The 15,920-nt window shown below is 41.9% G+C and overlaps 1 protein-coding gene across 4 annotated transcripts in view; it reads left to right on the top strand.

The window, feature by feature from the left end:
- Nucleotides 1-15,475, top strand: part of LOC148877583 (P-loop containing nucleoside triphosphate hydrolases superfamily protein) — a 52,858-nt gene extending 37,383 nt beyond the window's left edge. For 3 of the 4 annotated variants that reach the window (XM_088942179.1, XM_088942182.1, XM_088942183.1), the window contains 5 exons: nucleotides 12,552-12,714; nucleotides 12,880-13,124; nucleotides 13,586-13,762; nucleotides 13,832-13,954; nucleotides 14,940-15,475. In XM_088942179.1, the coding sequence (XP_088798305.1) occupies nucleotides 12,552-12,714; nucleotides 12,880-13,124; nucleotides 13,586-13,762; nucleotides 13,832-13,954; nucleotides 14,940-15,245 (1,014 nt within the window). In that variant the 3' untranslated portion in view covers nucleotides 15,246-15,475. The remainder of the gene's footprint in view (nucleotides 1-12,551; nucleotides 12,715-12,879; nucleotides 13,125-13,585; nucleotides 13,763-13,831; nucleotides 13,955-14,939) is intronic. The other variant, XM_088942180.1, reaches the window with a different exon arrangement.
- The last annotated feature ends 445 nt before the right edge of the window (nucleotides 15,476-15,920 follow it).

Here is a 15,920-nt window from a genome sequence, read left to right as displayed (position 1 = left end):
AATTTAAGGAGCTTGTAATGCTACTAATTGAAAGCAAGTTTATGGGAAGTTGAGGGACATGCAATACACAATTCAGGTTAAGGCCATGGGGAAGGGATATGGATCCTTGGCCTGCAATGGAAGAAAAAGAATCATCTACAAGTCTCACTCTATCCCTTCCTGACAAAAGGCTATAAAACTGGAATAAGTTAGGCTTACCGGTCATGTGGTTGGAGGCCCCTGAGTCAATGATCCAAGGGGAATCTGTGGGAGTAACATGGAATGCAGAAGCCATATTACCTGAAGTGGATGCAAATGAAGTGGAGGGAGTACCAGTGATTGAGTTGTCCATTTGCCGCAAGGCCCTACCATAAGATTCCAGGTGCTCTCTGAATGAATTCATTATATCCTCCTTGGGGTCGGACTTATTAGGGTGGTCCCGGGTACTATCGACAACTTGAGTGTCTTGGGTTGCCACATGTGCTGTGCTCATTTTCTTCAAATGACCTTTACCCTGTTTTTGATTCTTTGCTACCCACTTGGGTTTCCTGTGGATGTCCCAAAAAGTGTCACGTGTATGTTGAGAATAGCTTACCTTTATCATCCGCCTTCTTAGGGTCACTTTTCTTTCCTGTTGAGCTATTATTCATTGCAGCCAAGGCAACTTGTTGCTCCCCCTCAGCTGTAACCATCACATTCCGCCTGTTTTCTTCAGATTGGACAAGGGAGTATACGTCGTGAACCGTAGGCAACTCCTTGCTTCCTAGGATCTGCACCCTCAACGGTTCATATGCAGGGTTCAGTCCCAACAAAAAAGCAAACACCCATTGCTGAGAGACCAGCTTCCTGTAGGCCTTAGCATCATCATCGTGCTTCCACTCTATGGCCTGATAATGGTCCAACTCCTTCCATATGGAGGTAAGGGCTGAATAGTATGAGGACAAGCTACGGTTTCCTTGTTTACATGTTGAGGATTCAGCTTGCAACTGGTAAACCTTGGCGTAATGCCTTTGCTCAAAATAGGTAGTTATGGCCTGTTCCCAGATCTCACTGGCGGTTTCCGCCCACATAAAATTCTTTTTCACATTAAGTTCCATGGCTCCGAGGAGCCAAGACATCACCATATTGTTTTCTTGGTCCCACCTATCGTGTTCAGCCATCTCACCCTTGGGTTCTTTCACCCTTCCATTGATGTAACTAGCTTTACCCCTTGCTGTTACATTGAGTTTTACACTCTTAGCCCACTCCAGGTAGTTCAGACCGTTTAAAGGGGTAATTGGCATGGGAAAAACCATGTTTTCACCTCCCATACCTGCTGTGCTGCGGGTTGGTGTAGCCCCCAATGAAGTTAAATCATGACTTGCCATTGAATACTAATGAAAACCAGTTCAAATATCACCCAACAGCACAGCCGCCACAATCAGAATGTGAACAACTTAGGGTTTACTCCTAGAATGTGAGCAAAAGAACACTAGATATTGCTGAGAACACAGGCAATACTGCTAAAAACAAGGGGTTCAGTCAACACAACGTCCAAACAGAACAATAAATCAGTCTGGTAATCGGTTCAGCACCACCAATACAGACATTACAATCAGTCTGACTGTAGTTCACACACTCTAACCATCCAACATCCAAACGAATAACTATATAATCAAGGCATGAACCCTACGCACCATTGGCCAAAGAAAGCTGGGACAAATTGAAACAAAAAACCACACCTGTTCAGCATTTGTACGAAGGTGCTAATCTGAACTTGACTTCACAGCATCGAACAGAGGAGTCTGCACCAGCATCACCCTTCTCCAACTAGGGTTTTCTTGCTATTACGACCAGGAAAAAGAGATCACAAAAGCTGCCGCCAGAAACTGCTAGGGTTTCCCAAAAAACTGCCGCCAAACACTGCTAGGGTTTCTGTAGAAACAGCCGCCAGACACCTGCTAGGGTTTCTGTAGAAACAGCCACGTCCAAACACTTTTAAGAACTGAGCAGAAGGGATCGTAGGTCTTTTTCAACCCAGAGAACTTGCTCTGATACCATGTGGTGATTCGTGGGGATTGGGAGAGAGAGAGAGAGAAAGAGAGAGGTACGGTTGAGAGAGAAAAGCATCTACTGGCAGCTGCCATTTTTCTATTTATATTAACTTCATAAAAGAATTTGAAATTACAAGTATGCCCCTGGCGGCATATCCTATAATCAAAATAATAAGAGAAAAGAAAGAAGAGAAAACAAGTAACTATAACTGTAACAGCAACTATTAAGTAAGCCTTACAACATGCACCTAGCAGTCCTGTTTCATCTAGCAGATCAAGAACATATTTTCTTTGACACAGGTTTACACCTTGTTTTGATCTAGCAACTTCTATATCCAAGAAATACTTCAATGTCCCAAGGTCTTTTGTTTGAAAATGGTTTTGTAGAAAGACCTTTAGTTTATCGATCCCCAATTTGTCACTACCAATTATGACAATATCATCCACATAGACCACTAGTAAAATCTTTCCGGTTTCTGAATCATAGCTGAACACTGAGTGGTCAACCTGACATTGTTTCATTCCTAAATTCTTCATTACTTCACTAAACTTCCCAGACCAAGCACGAGGTGATTGTTTGAACCCATAAATTACCTTTTTCAATCTGCACACCTTACTATCCTCCCCCTGAGCAACAAACCCAGGTGGTTGCTCCATATATACCTCCTCCATGAGGTCACCATGAAGGAAGACATTTTTAATGTCAAGTTGAAACAAGGGCCAACCATACATAACTGCCAGGGAAATTAAGACACGGATAGAGTCAATCTTAGCCACTTGAGAGAAGGTCTCCATATAGTCCACCCCATACACGTGTGAATAACTTTTAGCAACAAGTCTGGCCTTCAGACGCTCCACACTACCATCTGGCAAGTATTTAACAGTATACGCCCATTTTCAACCCATAACATGCTTACCGGGAGGAAGAGTAGTGAGCTCCCACGTTTGAGTATGCTGAAGGGCAGAGAGTTCCTCTTCCATTGCCTACCGCCACCCAGGTGAGCTAAGAGCCTCTTGGACATTCTTAGGTATAGAAATAGATGACAATAGTGAAACAAACTGGCGATGTGAAGTGGAAAGGCGAGAGACTGAAACAAAATTGGAAATGGGATGGAGGGTACAACTACGTTTACCTTTCCGTAAAGCAATGGGAAGATCAAGTCTTGAAGGTTCTGGGATAGGAGCAACAATAGGATCTGCAGACAAGGTAGAAGCTGGAGGAGGAGCCGGTGTCTGTCGATGAGTATACACGTGCTGGATCGGTGGTTGTTCAGTAGGGATCTGCACTGGAGGAGGTGAAGGGTCAACTCCAACTGGAACAACTGGAACGGGATCACTGACTGGAAGAGGAAGAGGAAGCAAAGGTGGAGACATTGATGCTTCAGGTCCCGAGAAGAAGGGGACAGAGTCAAAAAAGGTGACATCAGGACAGACATAGCATTTTCGAGTAATGGGATCGTAACACTTATACCCTTTTTGAGTTCGAGAGTAGCCAAGAAAGACACACTTAATAGAGCGTGCATCCAGCTTGTCTATCCCAGGACTCAGATTGTGAACAAAGCACACAGCCAAAGATGCGGGGTGTTAATGGAAAGGGAGACAAGGTGGGGAACAAAATAGAAAAAGGAGACCGACCATGAAGAATGAAGGAGGGCATCCGATTAATAAGGAAACATGCAGTAAGTATAGCATCACTCCAAAATCGTTTAGGAACACTCATATGATGAAGAATAGACCGAACAGTTTCAAGGAGATGATGGTTCTTTTGTTCAGCCACCCCATTTTGTCGAGGAGTGGATGCACATGAAGTTTGATGAATGATGCCATGCTATTCTAAATACTGTTGAAAGGAAGTAAGAAAGTATTCACTACCGTTATCTGAACGAAGAACTTTGATTGGAACACCAAATTGTGTATGTATTTCAGCATGGAATATTTGAAAAATGGAAAATAATTCACTCATTTCTTTTATTAAATAAATCCATGTCATCCTTGAACAATCATCAATAAAAGTGACAAAATACTTGTAACCATTATAAGACTCTATTTTCATCGGACCCCAAACATCTGAATGAACCAAAGAAAAAGGACTCAACATACGACTTTCAACTCTAGGACTGAAGGGAACACGACGATGCTTCCCATACCGACACAACTCACACTGTAAAGACAACAAATGACTCAAGGACGGAACCAGTATCTTGAGTGCCTTGAGAGATGGATGTCCCAGTCGACAATGCCACTGTAGAGGAGTGAGTGAAGTCTGAAGTGCAACTGACATAAGATTGTAATAGAGCAATTAAGAGTCTTGGTTAATTTATTAACAGACATAAGATTGAATAGAAACTTAGGGACATATAGAACAGATGATAAAGAAAGAGAAGCCGTGTCAACATTACCAACACCACAGATGGGAGAAGAGGAACTGTTGGCAAGGGTAACAGTTTGAGATGTGGAAGTTTCAGAGAGGGAAGAGAACACTCCTGAAGTTCCGGTCATGTGATTAGAGGCTCCAGAGTCAATAATCCATGGAGAGGGTTTGGATGCCAGACAAGCTATACTTGAGTGGGCAAGGGTGGCTGTAGTATGCTGTGAAGTAGCCTAGAGAAACCTCTCATACTCATCATGCGATACACTCACCATCTCCTTCCCGGAAACAGATGTAGATGTGGAAGGTGTTAGATCTGCCTGTTGGTTATCACTGACATCAACCCCACCAGCTACTGCAAGATTAGCCCATGTAGAAGGAGGGCCATGGGAGATCATAACAGAAATTCACCGAATGTTCGTCCTTGCTACAATGGGTACACTTCCTTGTAGAGTTACTTTTTCCTTTACCACGGCCTCCCCCTGAGTCACGACCACCACCACAGCCAAATACGGAACCACCACGACCTCCTCGGGAGACATGTCCTCCCCCTCTAGTACTACGTCGACCTCCTCTAGTTATCACAAATGCTGATCTGTCAGACTGTGTGGGATTCTCTGTAGATCCCAAAGAAATCCTACGAAGCCGTGCAAAAACTTCCTCAAGTGTAGGAAGAGTAGAGCCTCCCAATATTTGGGCCCTAACTGGTTCATATTCTGATTTTAACCCCACTAAAATCCTAGTGACATCTAGTTGTTCCCTCTGTTGTTGCTGAACCTTAACACTGGAGTGAGGGGATGATAGACATTGAGTTCATTTATGAGGTTAGTAGATGTTCAAGACTGCTATCAGTCTTGAACCCTAACAGATTTCAGGTTCGAAAAAAGGAGAAAAAAAGTATAGAGGAGAGAGGAGAAAGAGTAGAGAGAAAGCAGTAGAACACAGGAATTGAAAGGAAGGATAGAATCAGAATGTTCTGCGCCGCCACTTCTATTTAGTATTTATAGGTTATGCTAGTTACATGAAAGGACAAATCTGCCCTTGGTATTTACATAACACATAAAACAATATAAAACTGAAATATAAATAACAACTGGAATAACAGATTGACCATCAGCTAACCCTGGGATGACTAGGGCACATTCTACCCTACGGACAGAGTGGGACCACAGCTGTGGGGCCCACATTAGTGTTCTCTACACTCCCCCTCAAGTTGGGAATAAATGTTTATCATTCCCAACTTGGATAGGTCCGCCTCTAGCTTCTTTCTTGATATAGCTTTAGTGAGGATATCTGCTAGTTGCATACTGGATGTGATGTAAGGGAGGCAAACTTCTTGAGATGAGACCCTCTCTCGTACAAAATGTCGGTCAACTTCAATGTGTTTGGTTCTGTCATGCTGCACTGGATTATGTGCTATATTAATAGCTGCTTGATTATCACAATACAACATCAGGGGCTTCTCATACTCAATACCCAACTCCTCAAGTAGAGATCTCAGCCACTCCGTTAGCCATTGACCTGTATTCTGCTTCAGCACTAGATCGGGAGACAACACTTTGTTTCTTACTTCTCCAAGAGACAAGATTAGCTCCCACAAGAGCACAATATCCTGAGGTAGACCTTCTATCATCAACAGTCCCAGCCCAATCGGCATCCGTATAGACCTCCACCTTCATGTGGTTATTGTTCTTGAACAGTATACCCCTACCTGGGCATCTCTTCAAGTATGCTAATATCCTTTCTGCGACAAGAAGATATGTAGTTCTAGGAGAATGCATGTACGGGCTGACAACACTAACATCATAAGTAATATCTGGCCGAGTGAGGCAGAGATATAGGAACTTTCCTACCAATCGCTGGAACATAAACTTGTCTTCAAGAGGCTCCCCACTCTCTGCATTAATCCTGTGGTTCTGTTCAATGGGTGTATCCGCAGGCTTGACACCTAACTTTTCAGTTTCTGCCAGTAGATCTAGGACATATTTCCTCTGAGAGATAAAGATCCCCTGTTTGGATCTAGCAACCTTAATACCCAAAAAGTATCAAAGTACACCAAGGTCTTTCACCTCAAATTCTTGATGAAGGAGTTGTTTAAGGGACTCAACCTCATGGCTATCATTCCCTGTCACCACAATATCATCAACATATACTGCAAGTAGTGTCAAGGAGGACTCTACCCTCTTGATGAATAGAGTATGATCTGAGTGGGCCTGTACGTAACTGAACTTCACAAGGGCTAGTCTGAATCTATCGAACCAAGCCCTAGGTGACTACTTCAAACCATAAAGCCTTGTTGAGCCGGCAGACCTTCTTACCTGTTTCTGCATCATAGAATCCAGGAGGCAAACGCATGTAAACCTCTTCCTGCAGGTCTCCATTCAGAAAAGCATTTTTCACGTCCATTTAGTATAAAGGCCAAGTGTGACTTGCTGCAAAGGATAATATGACTCGAATGGTGGTCATTTTGGCTACCGGGGCAAAGGTCTCCAAGTAATCTATACCATAAGTCTGAGTGAACCCTTTTGCAACTAATCGAGCTTTATGCCTCTCAATGGATCCATCTGCATTGTGCTTCACGGTAAATACCTATCTGCAGCCAACTGGTTTCTTTCCTTTGGGCAGATCAACTAGCTCCCAGGTGTTATTTTTCAACATGGCATCCATCTCAACTTGCATTGAATCTTTCCATTCCGGGACGGATAGGGCTTCTTGCACTGTTCTTGGAATAGGGACATTGGCAACGAAACTAAGGTAGGACCTGTAGGTAGGAGATAGACGATCATAGGATAAAAACTAGGAAATACAGTGGGCTGTAGATTTGGTACAATGTCGTTTCCCTTTACGGATGGCAATCGGAATCAACCTGCCTGCATCACCTGTGATAGACCCTCAACTCCTGATCCCTCTGACCACCCTCACCATTGCAGCTCTCATCGCCCAATGGAATAGTTAAAGGAACTGCCCCACTCTCATTGCTCTCCCCCTGAAGAAAAGGACTCAAACCCCCACTCTCACTACTCTCCCCCTGAAGAAAAGGACTCAAACCCCCACTTTCACTGCTCTCCCCCTGAGGAGAAACCCAAGGATAATAGGGTGTCTCCTCAAAGAAAGTGACATCCATGGAGACAAGCTTCCTCCCTGAGACAGGATCATAGCAGCAATAACCCTTTTGAGTTTGTGCATAACCAAGGAAAATGCATTTGGAGGCCTTGGGTTCGAACTTGGAGTGATGGGGTCCGAGAAGCTGAACAAAGCAGGTACAACCGAATGTTTTAAGGGGAATAGAAAACAACTCCTCACTTGGGTATAGAAGGGAAAAAGGAGATCTCATATCAAGGACCCGGGAAAGAACCCCGATTAATAAGATATACTGCCGTGAGGATAGCATCACCCCAGAAGCGAATAGGGACATTGGAGGTAAACATAAGACTTCTAGCCACCTCCAAATGTGCCTATTCTTCATTTCTGCAACTCCATTCTACTGAGGTGTATGAGGGCAAGAGCTCTGGTGTATAACCCCATGATTAAGAAGGTAAGATGCCAAGGGTTTAGCAAAGTATTCCTTTGCGTTATCGGATCTAAGAACTTTGATCTTGGCATCAAATTGGGTTAGGATCATTTGGTGAAAGTTTTGGGTCAGGGCAGGAACCTTGTCTCGTGAACGCATGAGATAAACCCAAGAAAAACGGGTATGGTCATCAACAAATAACAAGAAATATCTGTACCCACCCATGGAAGGGATGTGATAGGGCCCCCAAACATCAGTATGCACAATATCAAAAGAATTTTTACTCCTTTTATTACTCAATAAATAAGACCTACAATGTTTAGCAAACTCACAACTTTCACACTGCAACTGAGACAACTCAATAGACTCAAATAAAGCAGGAAACAGACTCTTTAGAGACCGAAAGGACAAATGACCCAATCGGTTATGCCAAAGCATAACCGAACTCACACTCTGAGAAACAAAAGACATCTTCTCTACTGACTCTTCCTGACGAGACCTCTCCTCAAGCAGATAGATCCCATTCGTCTCACGGCCAGTCCCAATCACCTTCTTCGTCTCCAAGTCCTGAAAAACACATCGGTCAGGGAAGAAGGTTACTGAGTAGTTCATATGCTTGGTAATACTACTGACTGAAAGAAGATTAGTATCAAGCTTAGGAAAGTGCAAAACAGATGACAGGGAGATAGTATCTGATAACTTGATGTCACCCTTCCCAGAAATAGGGACTGGGGAGCCATCAGCAATAGATACTTTATCCCTACCCGAAGACAAATGGTAAGTGGTAAACAGTGAAGGCAAGCTAGTCATGTGGTCGGATGCACCTGAATCTATTACCCAACAATGTTCAGTAGTACCTGGAGCTGAGGCATGGTAGGCTGAAGCTCGAGTACCTAAATGTGCGAAGGCAGATGTGGCAGGAGCTGACGGTGACTGTTGTGGCTGAGCTGAACTTCCAACTTCCTTTTCTAACTGTATTAGGGCAGCCTGAACTGCAGCAAGGGTCTCTAAAGATGTTCCTCTTGTGCCAGATGAGGATGCTGAATCAGTGTTCACGGCCACATGAGCATTGCCCTTCTTGCTTCTCAACTTTGCCGGAACCAAGTGAGGATGCAGTTTCCAACATGTTTCTTTTGTATGTTTGGGTTTCTTACAATGTTTACATACCACATCCTTTTTGTCTTCCTTCTGGTCTCTTCACTATGTACTAAGGAGTATGCCTGAGAGAAAGTCACACTGTCTCTAGTCAAAATCTGTTGCCGCACAATATCATACTCTGAATTTAAGCCCGCTAGAAATTCAAACACCCAGTTTGTCTCGACCTGCTTTTTATATATCCGTGCATCTTTGGGACTCCCACTCAAGAGTCTCTAAGTGATCAATCTCACGCCACAGAGACTACATGGTAGAGAAGTAAACTGAAATCGGTTTCTCTCATTGTTTAAGGTTTTTCACTTCACATTTCAACTCATATGCTCTAGCAACATTAAGGGATTGGGAATAAGTTTCTTTCATAACATCCCATATCTCCTTAGCTGTCTTTGCCCACAAGTAATTTCGGCTAATATGAGGCTGCATAGAATTACACAGCCATGTCATAACCAAGTAGTTTTCTTGGATCCACTTGGTATACGTAGGGTCTCCCTTGGGAGGTTCTTTCACATCTCCCAAGAGGTACCCTAATTTACCTCTTCCCCCAATAGCCATCACGGCTGATTGGGCCCATTCCAAATAGTTTGATCCATCAAACTTTACGGTTGTAATCTGACTACCTATCTCAGAAACACTACCATAACTATTGTTCCCAAAACTGCTTTCTGCCTGATTTTTAAACTCCATCTCAATCAAGTCTCAAAAACAGCACTTGGACTACCAATCACAATCAAAACAGTGTAGGACCAATCTGTATTCACAGTGTATGTGCACAAAACAGGTATAAATCTGATCTGAAACCAACTAGCAAACACAACAGCAGCAGTCCGAACAGTTCTCACCCCTTAAGAGAGTTCGAAAACCCCAAAAGGATCTGAAAAAACAGCTTAGTAGCAGATCTGATATGCTTGGCAGAATTAGGGTTTTAATTAGTCCCTAAAGAAAACATTTCAGTTGCACATTCCAATCAGTACCGTACAGATAGACTTGTAGTAGGGTTAATATGAAACCCTAGAAGTTGATCAATGCTAACAAACTTGAGGATAGCTCCAGGTAAATTGCAAGGTTCAGTCTAACAATAGGGCTTGCTGCAAGTTTATCAGGGTTTGCCGCAAGATCACTTTCAAACCCTAGAGTAGGAGAAAAGAACCCTAAGGCAGTTCAGTCGAACAGTAGGGTTTGCTGTAAAACCCTAGAGAATAGAAGGGAGAAAACCCTAGAATGGTTTGGCCACCCTTTCCAGATAGGTCCAACCTATCCTCTCTGATAGTACTTAGAAAATAGATACCTTACAAGAAAAAAACTGTTCGCTGCCTTCCAAGGTTACCCGAACCCTAGTCTTCTCTAATTCTTCTTGATCACCAACACTCTGCAACCGTGACAAGTCTTCAACAGCTGCTAAACCCTCTGGCGATCTCCAAGAATCAGTCCACGAACTCCACTTTCTCAGCTTTCAGTCCTAGGGGATTCTCATGTGGTCGGCTGGGCTAGACTCACATGAGAAACCCTAACCTTGCTCTGATACCAAGTAGATGTTCAAGACTGCTATCGGTCTTGAACCCTAACAGATTTCAGGTTCGAAAAAAGGAGAAAAAAAGTATAGAGGAGAGAGGAGAAAGAGTAGAGAAAGAGCAGTAGAACACAGGAATTGAAAGAAAGGACAGAATCTGAATGTTCTGCCGCCACCATTTCTATTTAGTATTTATAGGTTATGCTAGTTACATGAAAGGACAAATCTGCCCTTGGTATTTACATAACACATAAAACAATATAAAACTGAAATATAAATAACAACTGGAATAACAGACTGACCATCAGCTAACCCTAGGATGACTAGGGCACATTCTACCCTACGGACAGAGTGGGACCACAGCTGTGGGGCCCACATCAGTGTTCTCTACAAGGTTCTTCATACTGGCATAGTACTCTTCTAGGGTTTTATTCCCTTGTTGCAGATCGAAATACTCCTGATAGAGCTGATATACCCTTGTAGTATTATCCTGCCCAGAATAAAGCTTCTTGGCATATTCCCATATGTCCTTAGATGTATCTAAGAACATAAAGTTGGTACTTATTCTGGGTTCCATACTATTCCATAACCATGTCATGATTTGGGCATCTTCCTGTTCCTAGTCATCAAACCCTAGAGAGTTAGTTGATGGTTTATCTTCCTTCATGTGTTTCACTTTCCTCTTTGCCTCGAGGAAAACTTCCACTGACTTGGCCCATGGCACATAATTCTCACCATTAAGTTTAATGGAGGTCATCTGCACACCCAAATAGTCGGAGGGGATCATCACACTCGGTTTCTGATCACTGGAACCATCTCCCGTCGCTGCCATTATGTCCCCCACTGCTATCTCTAATGCTGAACTCTCAGTCACCAACCGGCTACTGCTGTCAAGGCAACACTACAGCACACTGATAACAATCTCACAACTAGTCACAATCAATAACTTGATGTAGACTAACATTAAGGTTAAGAACTGGATGTTTTGAGCAGATTCGGCTACCATCCAGATTAGAACATTGATGAAAGCTACTAGGCTGAGGTATTCGGCCACTTCTTTCAGCACAATTTTTTTCTGTTCACACCACTACTGACATCCCAGAAATAGTAGGCACCATTACAACAACACAACACTCAAGCAACCACACACAAAAAAATTTCTGTTCACACCACTACTCACAACCCAGAAATAGTAGTCACTATGACAGCAATGCAACAACTCGAGCAACCACACACAAACCCTCTTGAAATTGTTCAGTAGAGGGTAAATACCACAAGCACCACCACATGACTAGGGCTGTCACACATGGTGACAGCAGTATTAGGCTGATATCCTAGGGTTGCTGCACCTTCCTAATACATGTAATAGGGATTGCGGCAGTCCTAAAACAAAAAATAAATAACAGATGCCGCAGCTATCAGATTGTGTACCTCAGATTCGCAGCCCAGAGAAGAAGTAAAAAAGAAGAGAGAGAACTTGAAGCCGCAGGAAGGAAATCTTGAAGTCGCAGCCTTCTTCTCCTTCGTTTATGGCTCTGATACCATGTTTTGACAGCTCTGTTTAAGTAGTTCGAACCAGTAGAGTAAGAGAGAAAGAAGAAGAAGGAAGAAGAACAGTCAAATCTGATAGCATAAACCCTATCAGTCGACCCTTTTGGATTAACCTCTAATTAGTTGTACAAAGACTAAACTGCCCCCCACTTAAGTATGGGACAGGAAGTCTATTAAAACTGCCACATAAGCACATAACTTAACAGAAATAGAATGACTAATCTACCCTTATTCGGCTAGCTCTAACACATACCTTTACATGGTTTCCATATCTTAAGCAATTTGAGAGAATGCATTTGTAAATTGTAGTTTCAATTTCTTAAGATCCTCATAACAAGTGTTCTTTCTTGGCATCTTGAATGCTAATTTCTTCAATTATATCAATTGGCCTTAGGCAAACCACTGACATTATTTTCTTCTGCTAATTCAAATTGGTTCATATTTAAGAGCGTTACACTAGGGGATGAAGAGGCCAGCAGGAGGGGTGTACAGAAAACTGTACTAGAGAGGAAAGGACCCTCAACCTTTACTTCCGGTGTGGAGATTATATCAAAAGCTGAGTTACGAGTTCATCGTAATTTAGAAGCAACAGTGGATGCTATCCTTTCAGGTCTCTCTCTCTCTCTCTCTCTCTCCCTCCTCCCTCCCTTCTTATCCCTCTGGCTATCTATTGATCAATCCATCCTTTTTTTGTTTTATTTATTCTCTGTCAAAGTAACAGTGATATGTCCTTGGGCATCTTCTTATTGTTTGCTATTTTGGTATTGTAACAAAGGTCGATCACCAAATTATGAAGTTCGTAGAATAAGCTCAGAGGGAGTGGGACATGATGTTCTGACTGAAGTGATGGAACCTTTAACTGATATTTCTGTTCAAGAGCAAAATGAATCTGTGGTTGATGACATTCCAGAAATTAATGACAAAATGGATGGCCATAATGAGTTCACCAATGAGCCTCCTACAGTATTGGTAGAAAATCCTCACAATGATGAGGCACCTCTTTTCCTATATGTTTATGGGGTAAGATATTATCACATTTGCAACTTTGCAAATATATACATCTGTGTGTGTAGCCCTTTACTATTATAAACTTGTGCACGTTTCCTTTATTTTACCTGGTTGTTTCTTTGAAGATGAGGGCTCAGGGAGGCTTAAGCTTTACATCTTAGAGCCTTGCCTTCTAAAACACTGGTTTAATATATACCTCACAAGGGAAAAGGTTTAGTAGATGGTCAATCTGATCAGTTTTCTTGATGACATGGCCATTTGAGATTTTACCTGATGGGGAGTATCAATTATCATTTCAGCTCGAAATCTATTTAAGTACCATTAAATTGTTTAGTGCTAAGCATATTTGAACCAAATAATGGTTTCAACTTTTAGTTTAAAATGTTAGTGTCTGCCAGTTGTCACATTCAGTTGCTAATGTTTAACAAAAAAAGCTGCCAGTTTGGGACTTATAGGATGGGCAGTTATTTTAGATCCTGGAGACAAGCGTGATACAAGCGATTAAACAGCTGAGAGTCGATGGTGAAGTTGAATTATCTGATAATATCAGTGAAGCAGATGCACTACTTGCCTTGCAGTCTAAGCTGAAGAAGAATTCCCGAATTCAAGCTGTTGCTAAATCTCATGAAATTCCCATTTATGTGACCAAGGTAATTCAGCAGTCATGTTGTCAATCTGAATAGTCCCCAGATGATGAACCTTTTTTTCTTTCCTTGCAGACAAGCTCGTTACTGCAGATAGTGAAGGCTATACGATCATTTACAAGGGAATATGCAGATAGAGCAAAGGATTCCAAATCTGAAAAAAGAATGAGTTCATTAGAGAAGATTGATGCTTTAGAGGTATCACTGGATCCCCCTCCTTTTTATATTGCATTGCTTGGCAGGCACCTAAGAAATTCCTAATTTGATCACCATGGGAGAATGAATGTTTTGTGTCTATTAAAATGGTTACCTGCTAAGGTTTGGAACCAAAAGCAGAAGCAACTAGCTCCACTATTTCGTTTTACATTTTTTTCCTTTCCTTTATTATCATTATCATCATCTCATCATCATTTCTCCACCTCTCCTCTCTCTTGGGCAAGCTGACCAACCTTTTTTCTTTCACCCTGGAGTCTGCAATTCTTCTCTTTTTGTATTTGCACTGAGACAATGATCATAAATGCAAAGGGCTCTTTAATTTCGGGGAGACCATCAGTGCTGGTTTTCTAGTCTCCTTTACCTAGTGTTGCATGGACATGGACGTTGATACATGTCTATGAAAAAAGTCTATACTATTTAAAATAATTCATATATTTTGAATTCCAATATTATGTACATACAAAAATATTGCCTTTATTAAGTGATGTTTGATACAAAAAATGGATTCATCTTGTAGATTGGTTGTTCATTCATGTCAAATAAGCTAGGAGACAAAAATGAAAATGTTATATAGAGTAGGAGTGACTTCAATAATCCGTGGAGTTTTGGACTCAGTTGCCTGCCCCACATGATGCATCAGTCCATTTAGTCCATGTCTCCATGCAACGTTGTCTTTACCACATGAAATCAAACCACCTAGGGAGGATGAGAACTTCAAGTCTCAGGTAGTGTGATATATCTGTTTCATTAATGGCCAAGTTATTCTCTTTAGAAAAGAGGCATGGTTGTATAACAAGTATGAATCCATGTTGTAGCTATTTGAAAAATGTCTGACACTTAGGGTCTATATATATATATATCCACCACACAAGGCAGTTTTATACCTGGACCTTGTTTAGATAGGCAAAGTACAATTCTGCAACTAGTATTGTGAAGAACTCTATTGATGTTGTGTTCCATTTGACAGGAGGTGAGATTGGCCATTGAGGAAGTTGTGATTCCAAAAGGAGAGCCTGTTGAGCTACTTCCAAGGTCATCCCACATCATGTCTTTACAGATGGATCTCATTCAAAAATACCAGCTACAATCACAGAAAGTAGGGGAGGAGCCTAATTTACGGCTCCGTATCCTTCCTTTTCAGACGAAGATGGATGTGGTTAGACATGGTGAAATGGATGAAACGGGTGATTGGTTTGATGATTTTGGTGGTACAGATGGTGAAATGAATGGTTCATCCTACAATGTGGACAGATTACCACTTCTGCCTGAATAAACTGTCCTGAAAAGGGTGTACTCCAATTATTACTATTTTTTCTTATGACTCTAAATATTCTTGGAACAGCCTAGCATGAAGGTGGGTGAATTTTGTGCAAATTGTAAATTTTACAAATTTGTACAGAATGAAGTGATGATGCAAGAAGCAAGCATGCAAGTCGTAAGATTCTAAAAGTGTTTCTTGACAACTACAATTTTAACCATTATTATAGTTGAGTTTAACCTCCAGTGCCTGGTTTCTCGGATGCCATTAGCAGTCCTCGTCGAAGTTTGTATCAGTCTAGGTAGTCTGGCAACAAACCATGAATCTGACGAGTGTCTGGGCAGGGTCATCGTCAGCTTTGGTCTTTTGTATCTCCATTAAAGGAATACTTATTCCACAACTCGCAATAGCCAGGAGCTTTTCAATTGGAAAGAGGAAAAGCATTAAGCAGAGACATTTATGCATTCGCGTAGAGGTTTCTATAGTTTTAAGGGCTGACAGCTGCTGTGATGTTGTAACTTGTAACACTGGTACCAACATAATAACATGTCTGACTGGTACTAACATAGTAACATGTCTGTTTCCATTGTGATGGACTATGGTATGGACTATTTTTTTGGTAATAAGAGGGCTTATTTATTCCAAGGACAAGCCAAAGAGAAGATACATCATACATCATGGGGAATAGTC

This window comes from Nelumbo lutea, chromosome 1, assembly GCF_056320005.1.
Source record: "Nelumbo lutea isolate HS-2025 chromosome 1, American lotus-T2T, whole genome shotgun sequence".
Taxonomy (NCBI): domain Eukaryota; kingdom Viridiplantae; phylum Streptophyta; class Magnoliopsida; order Proteales; family Nelumbonaceae; genus Nelumbo; species Nelumbo lutea.
The sequence above is the reverse complement of the archived record's forward strand: the minus strand, read 5'-3'. Positions and strand labels throughout refer to the sequence as shown.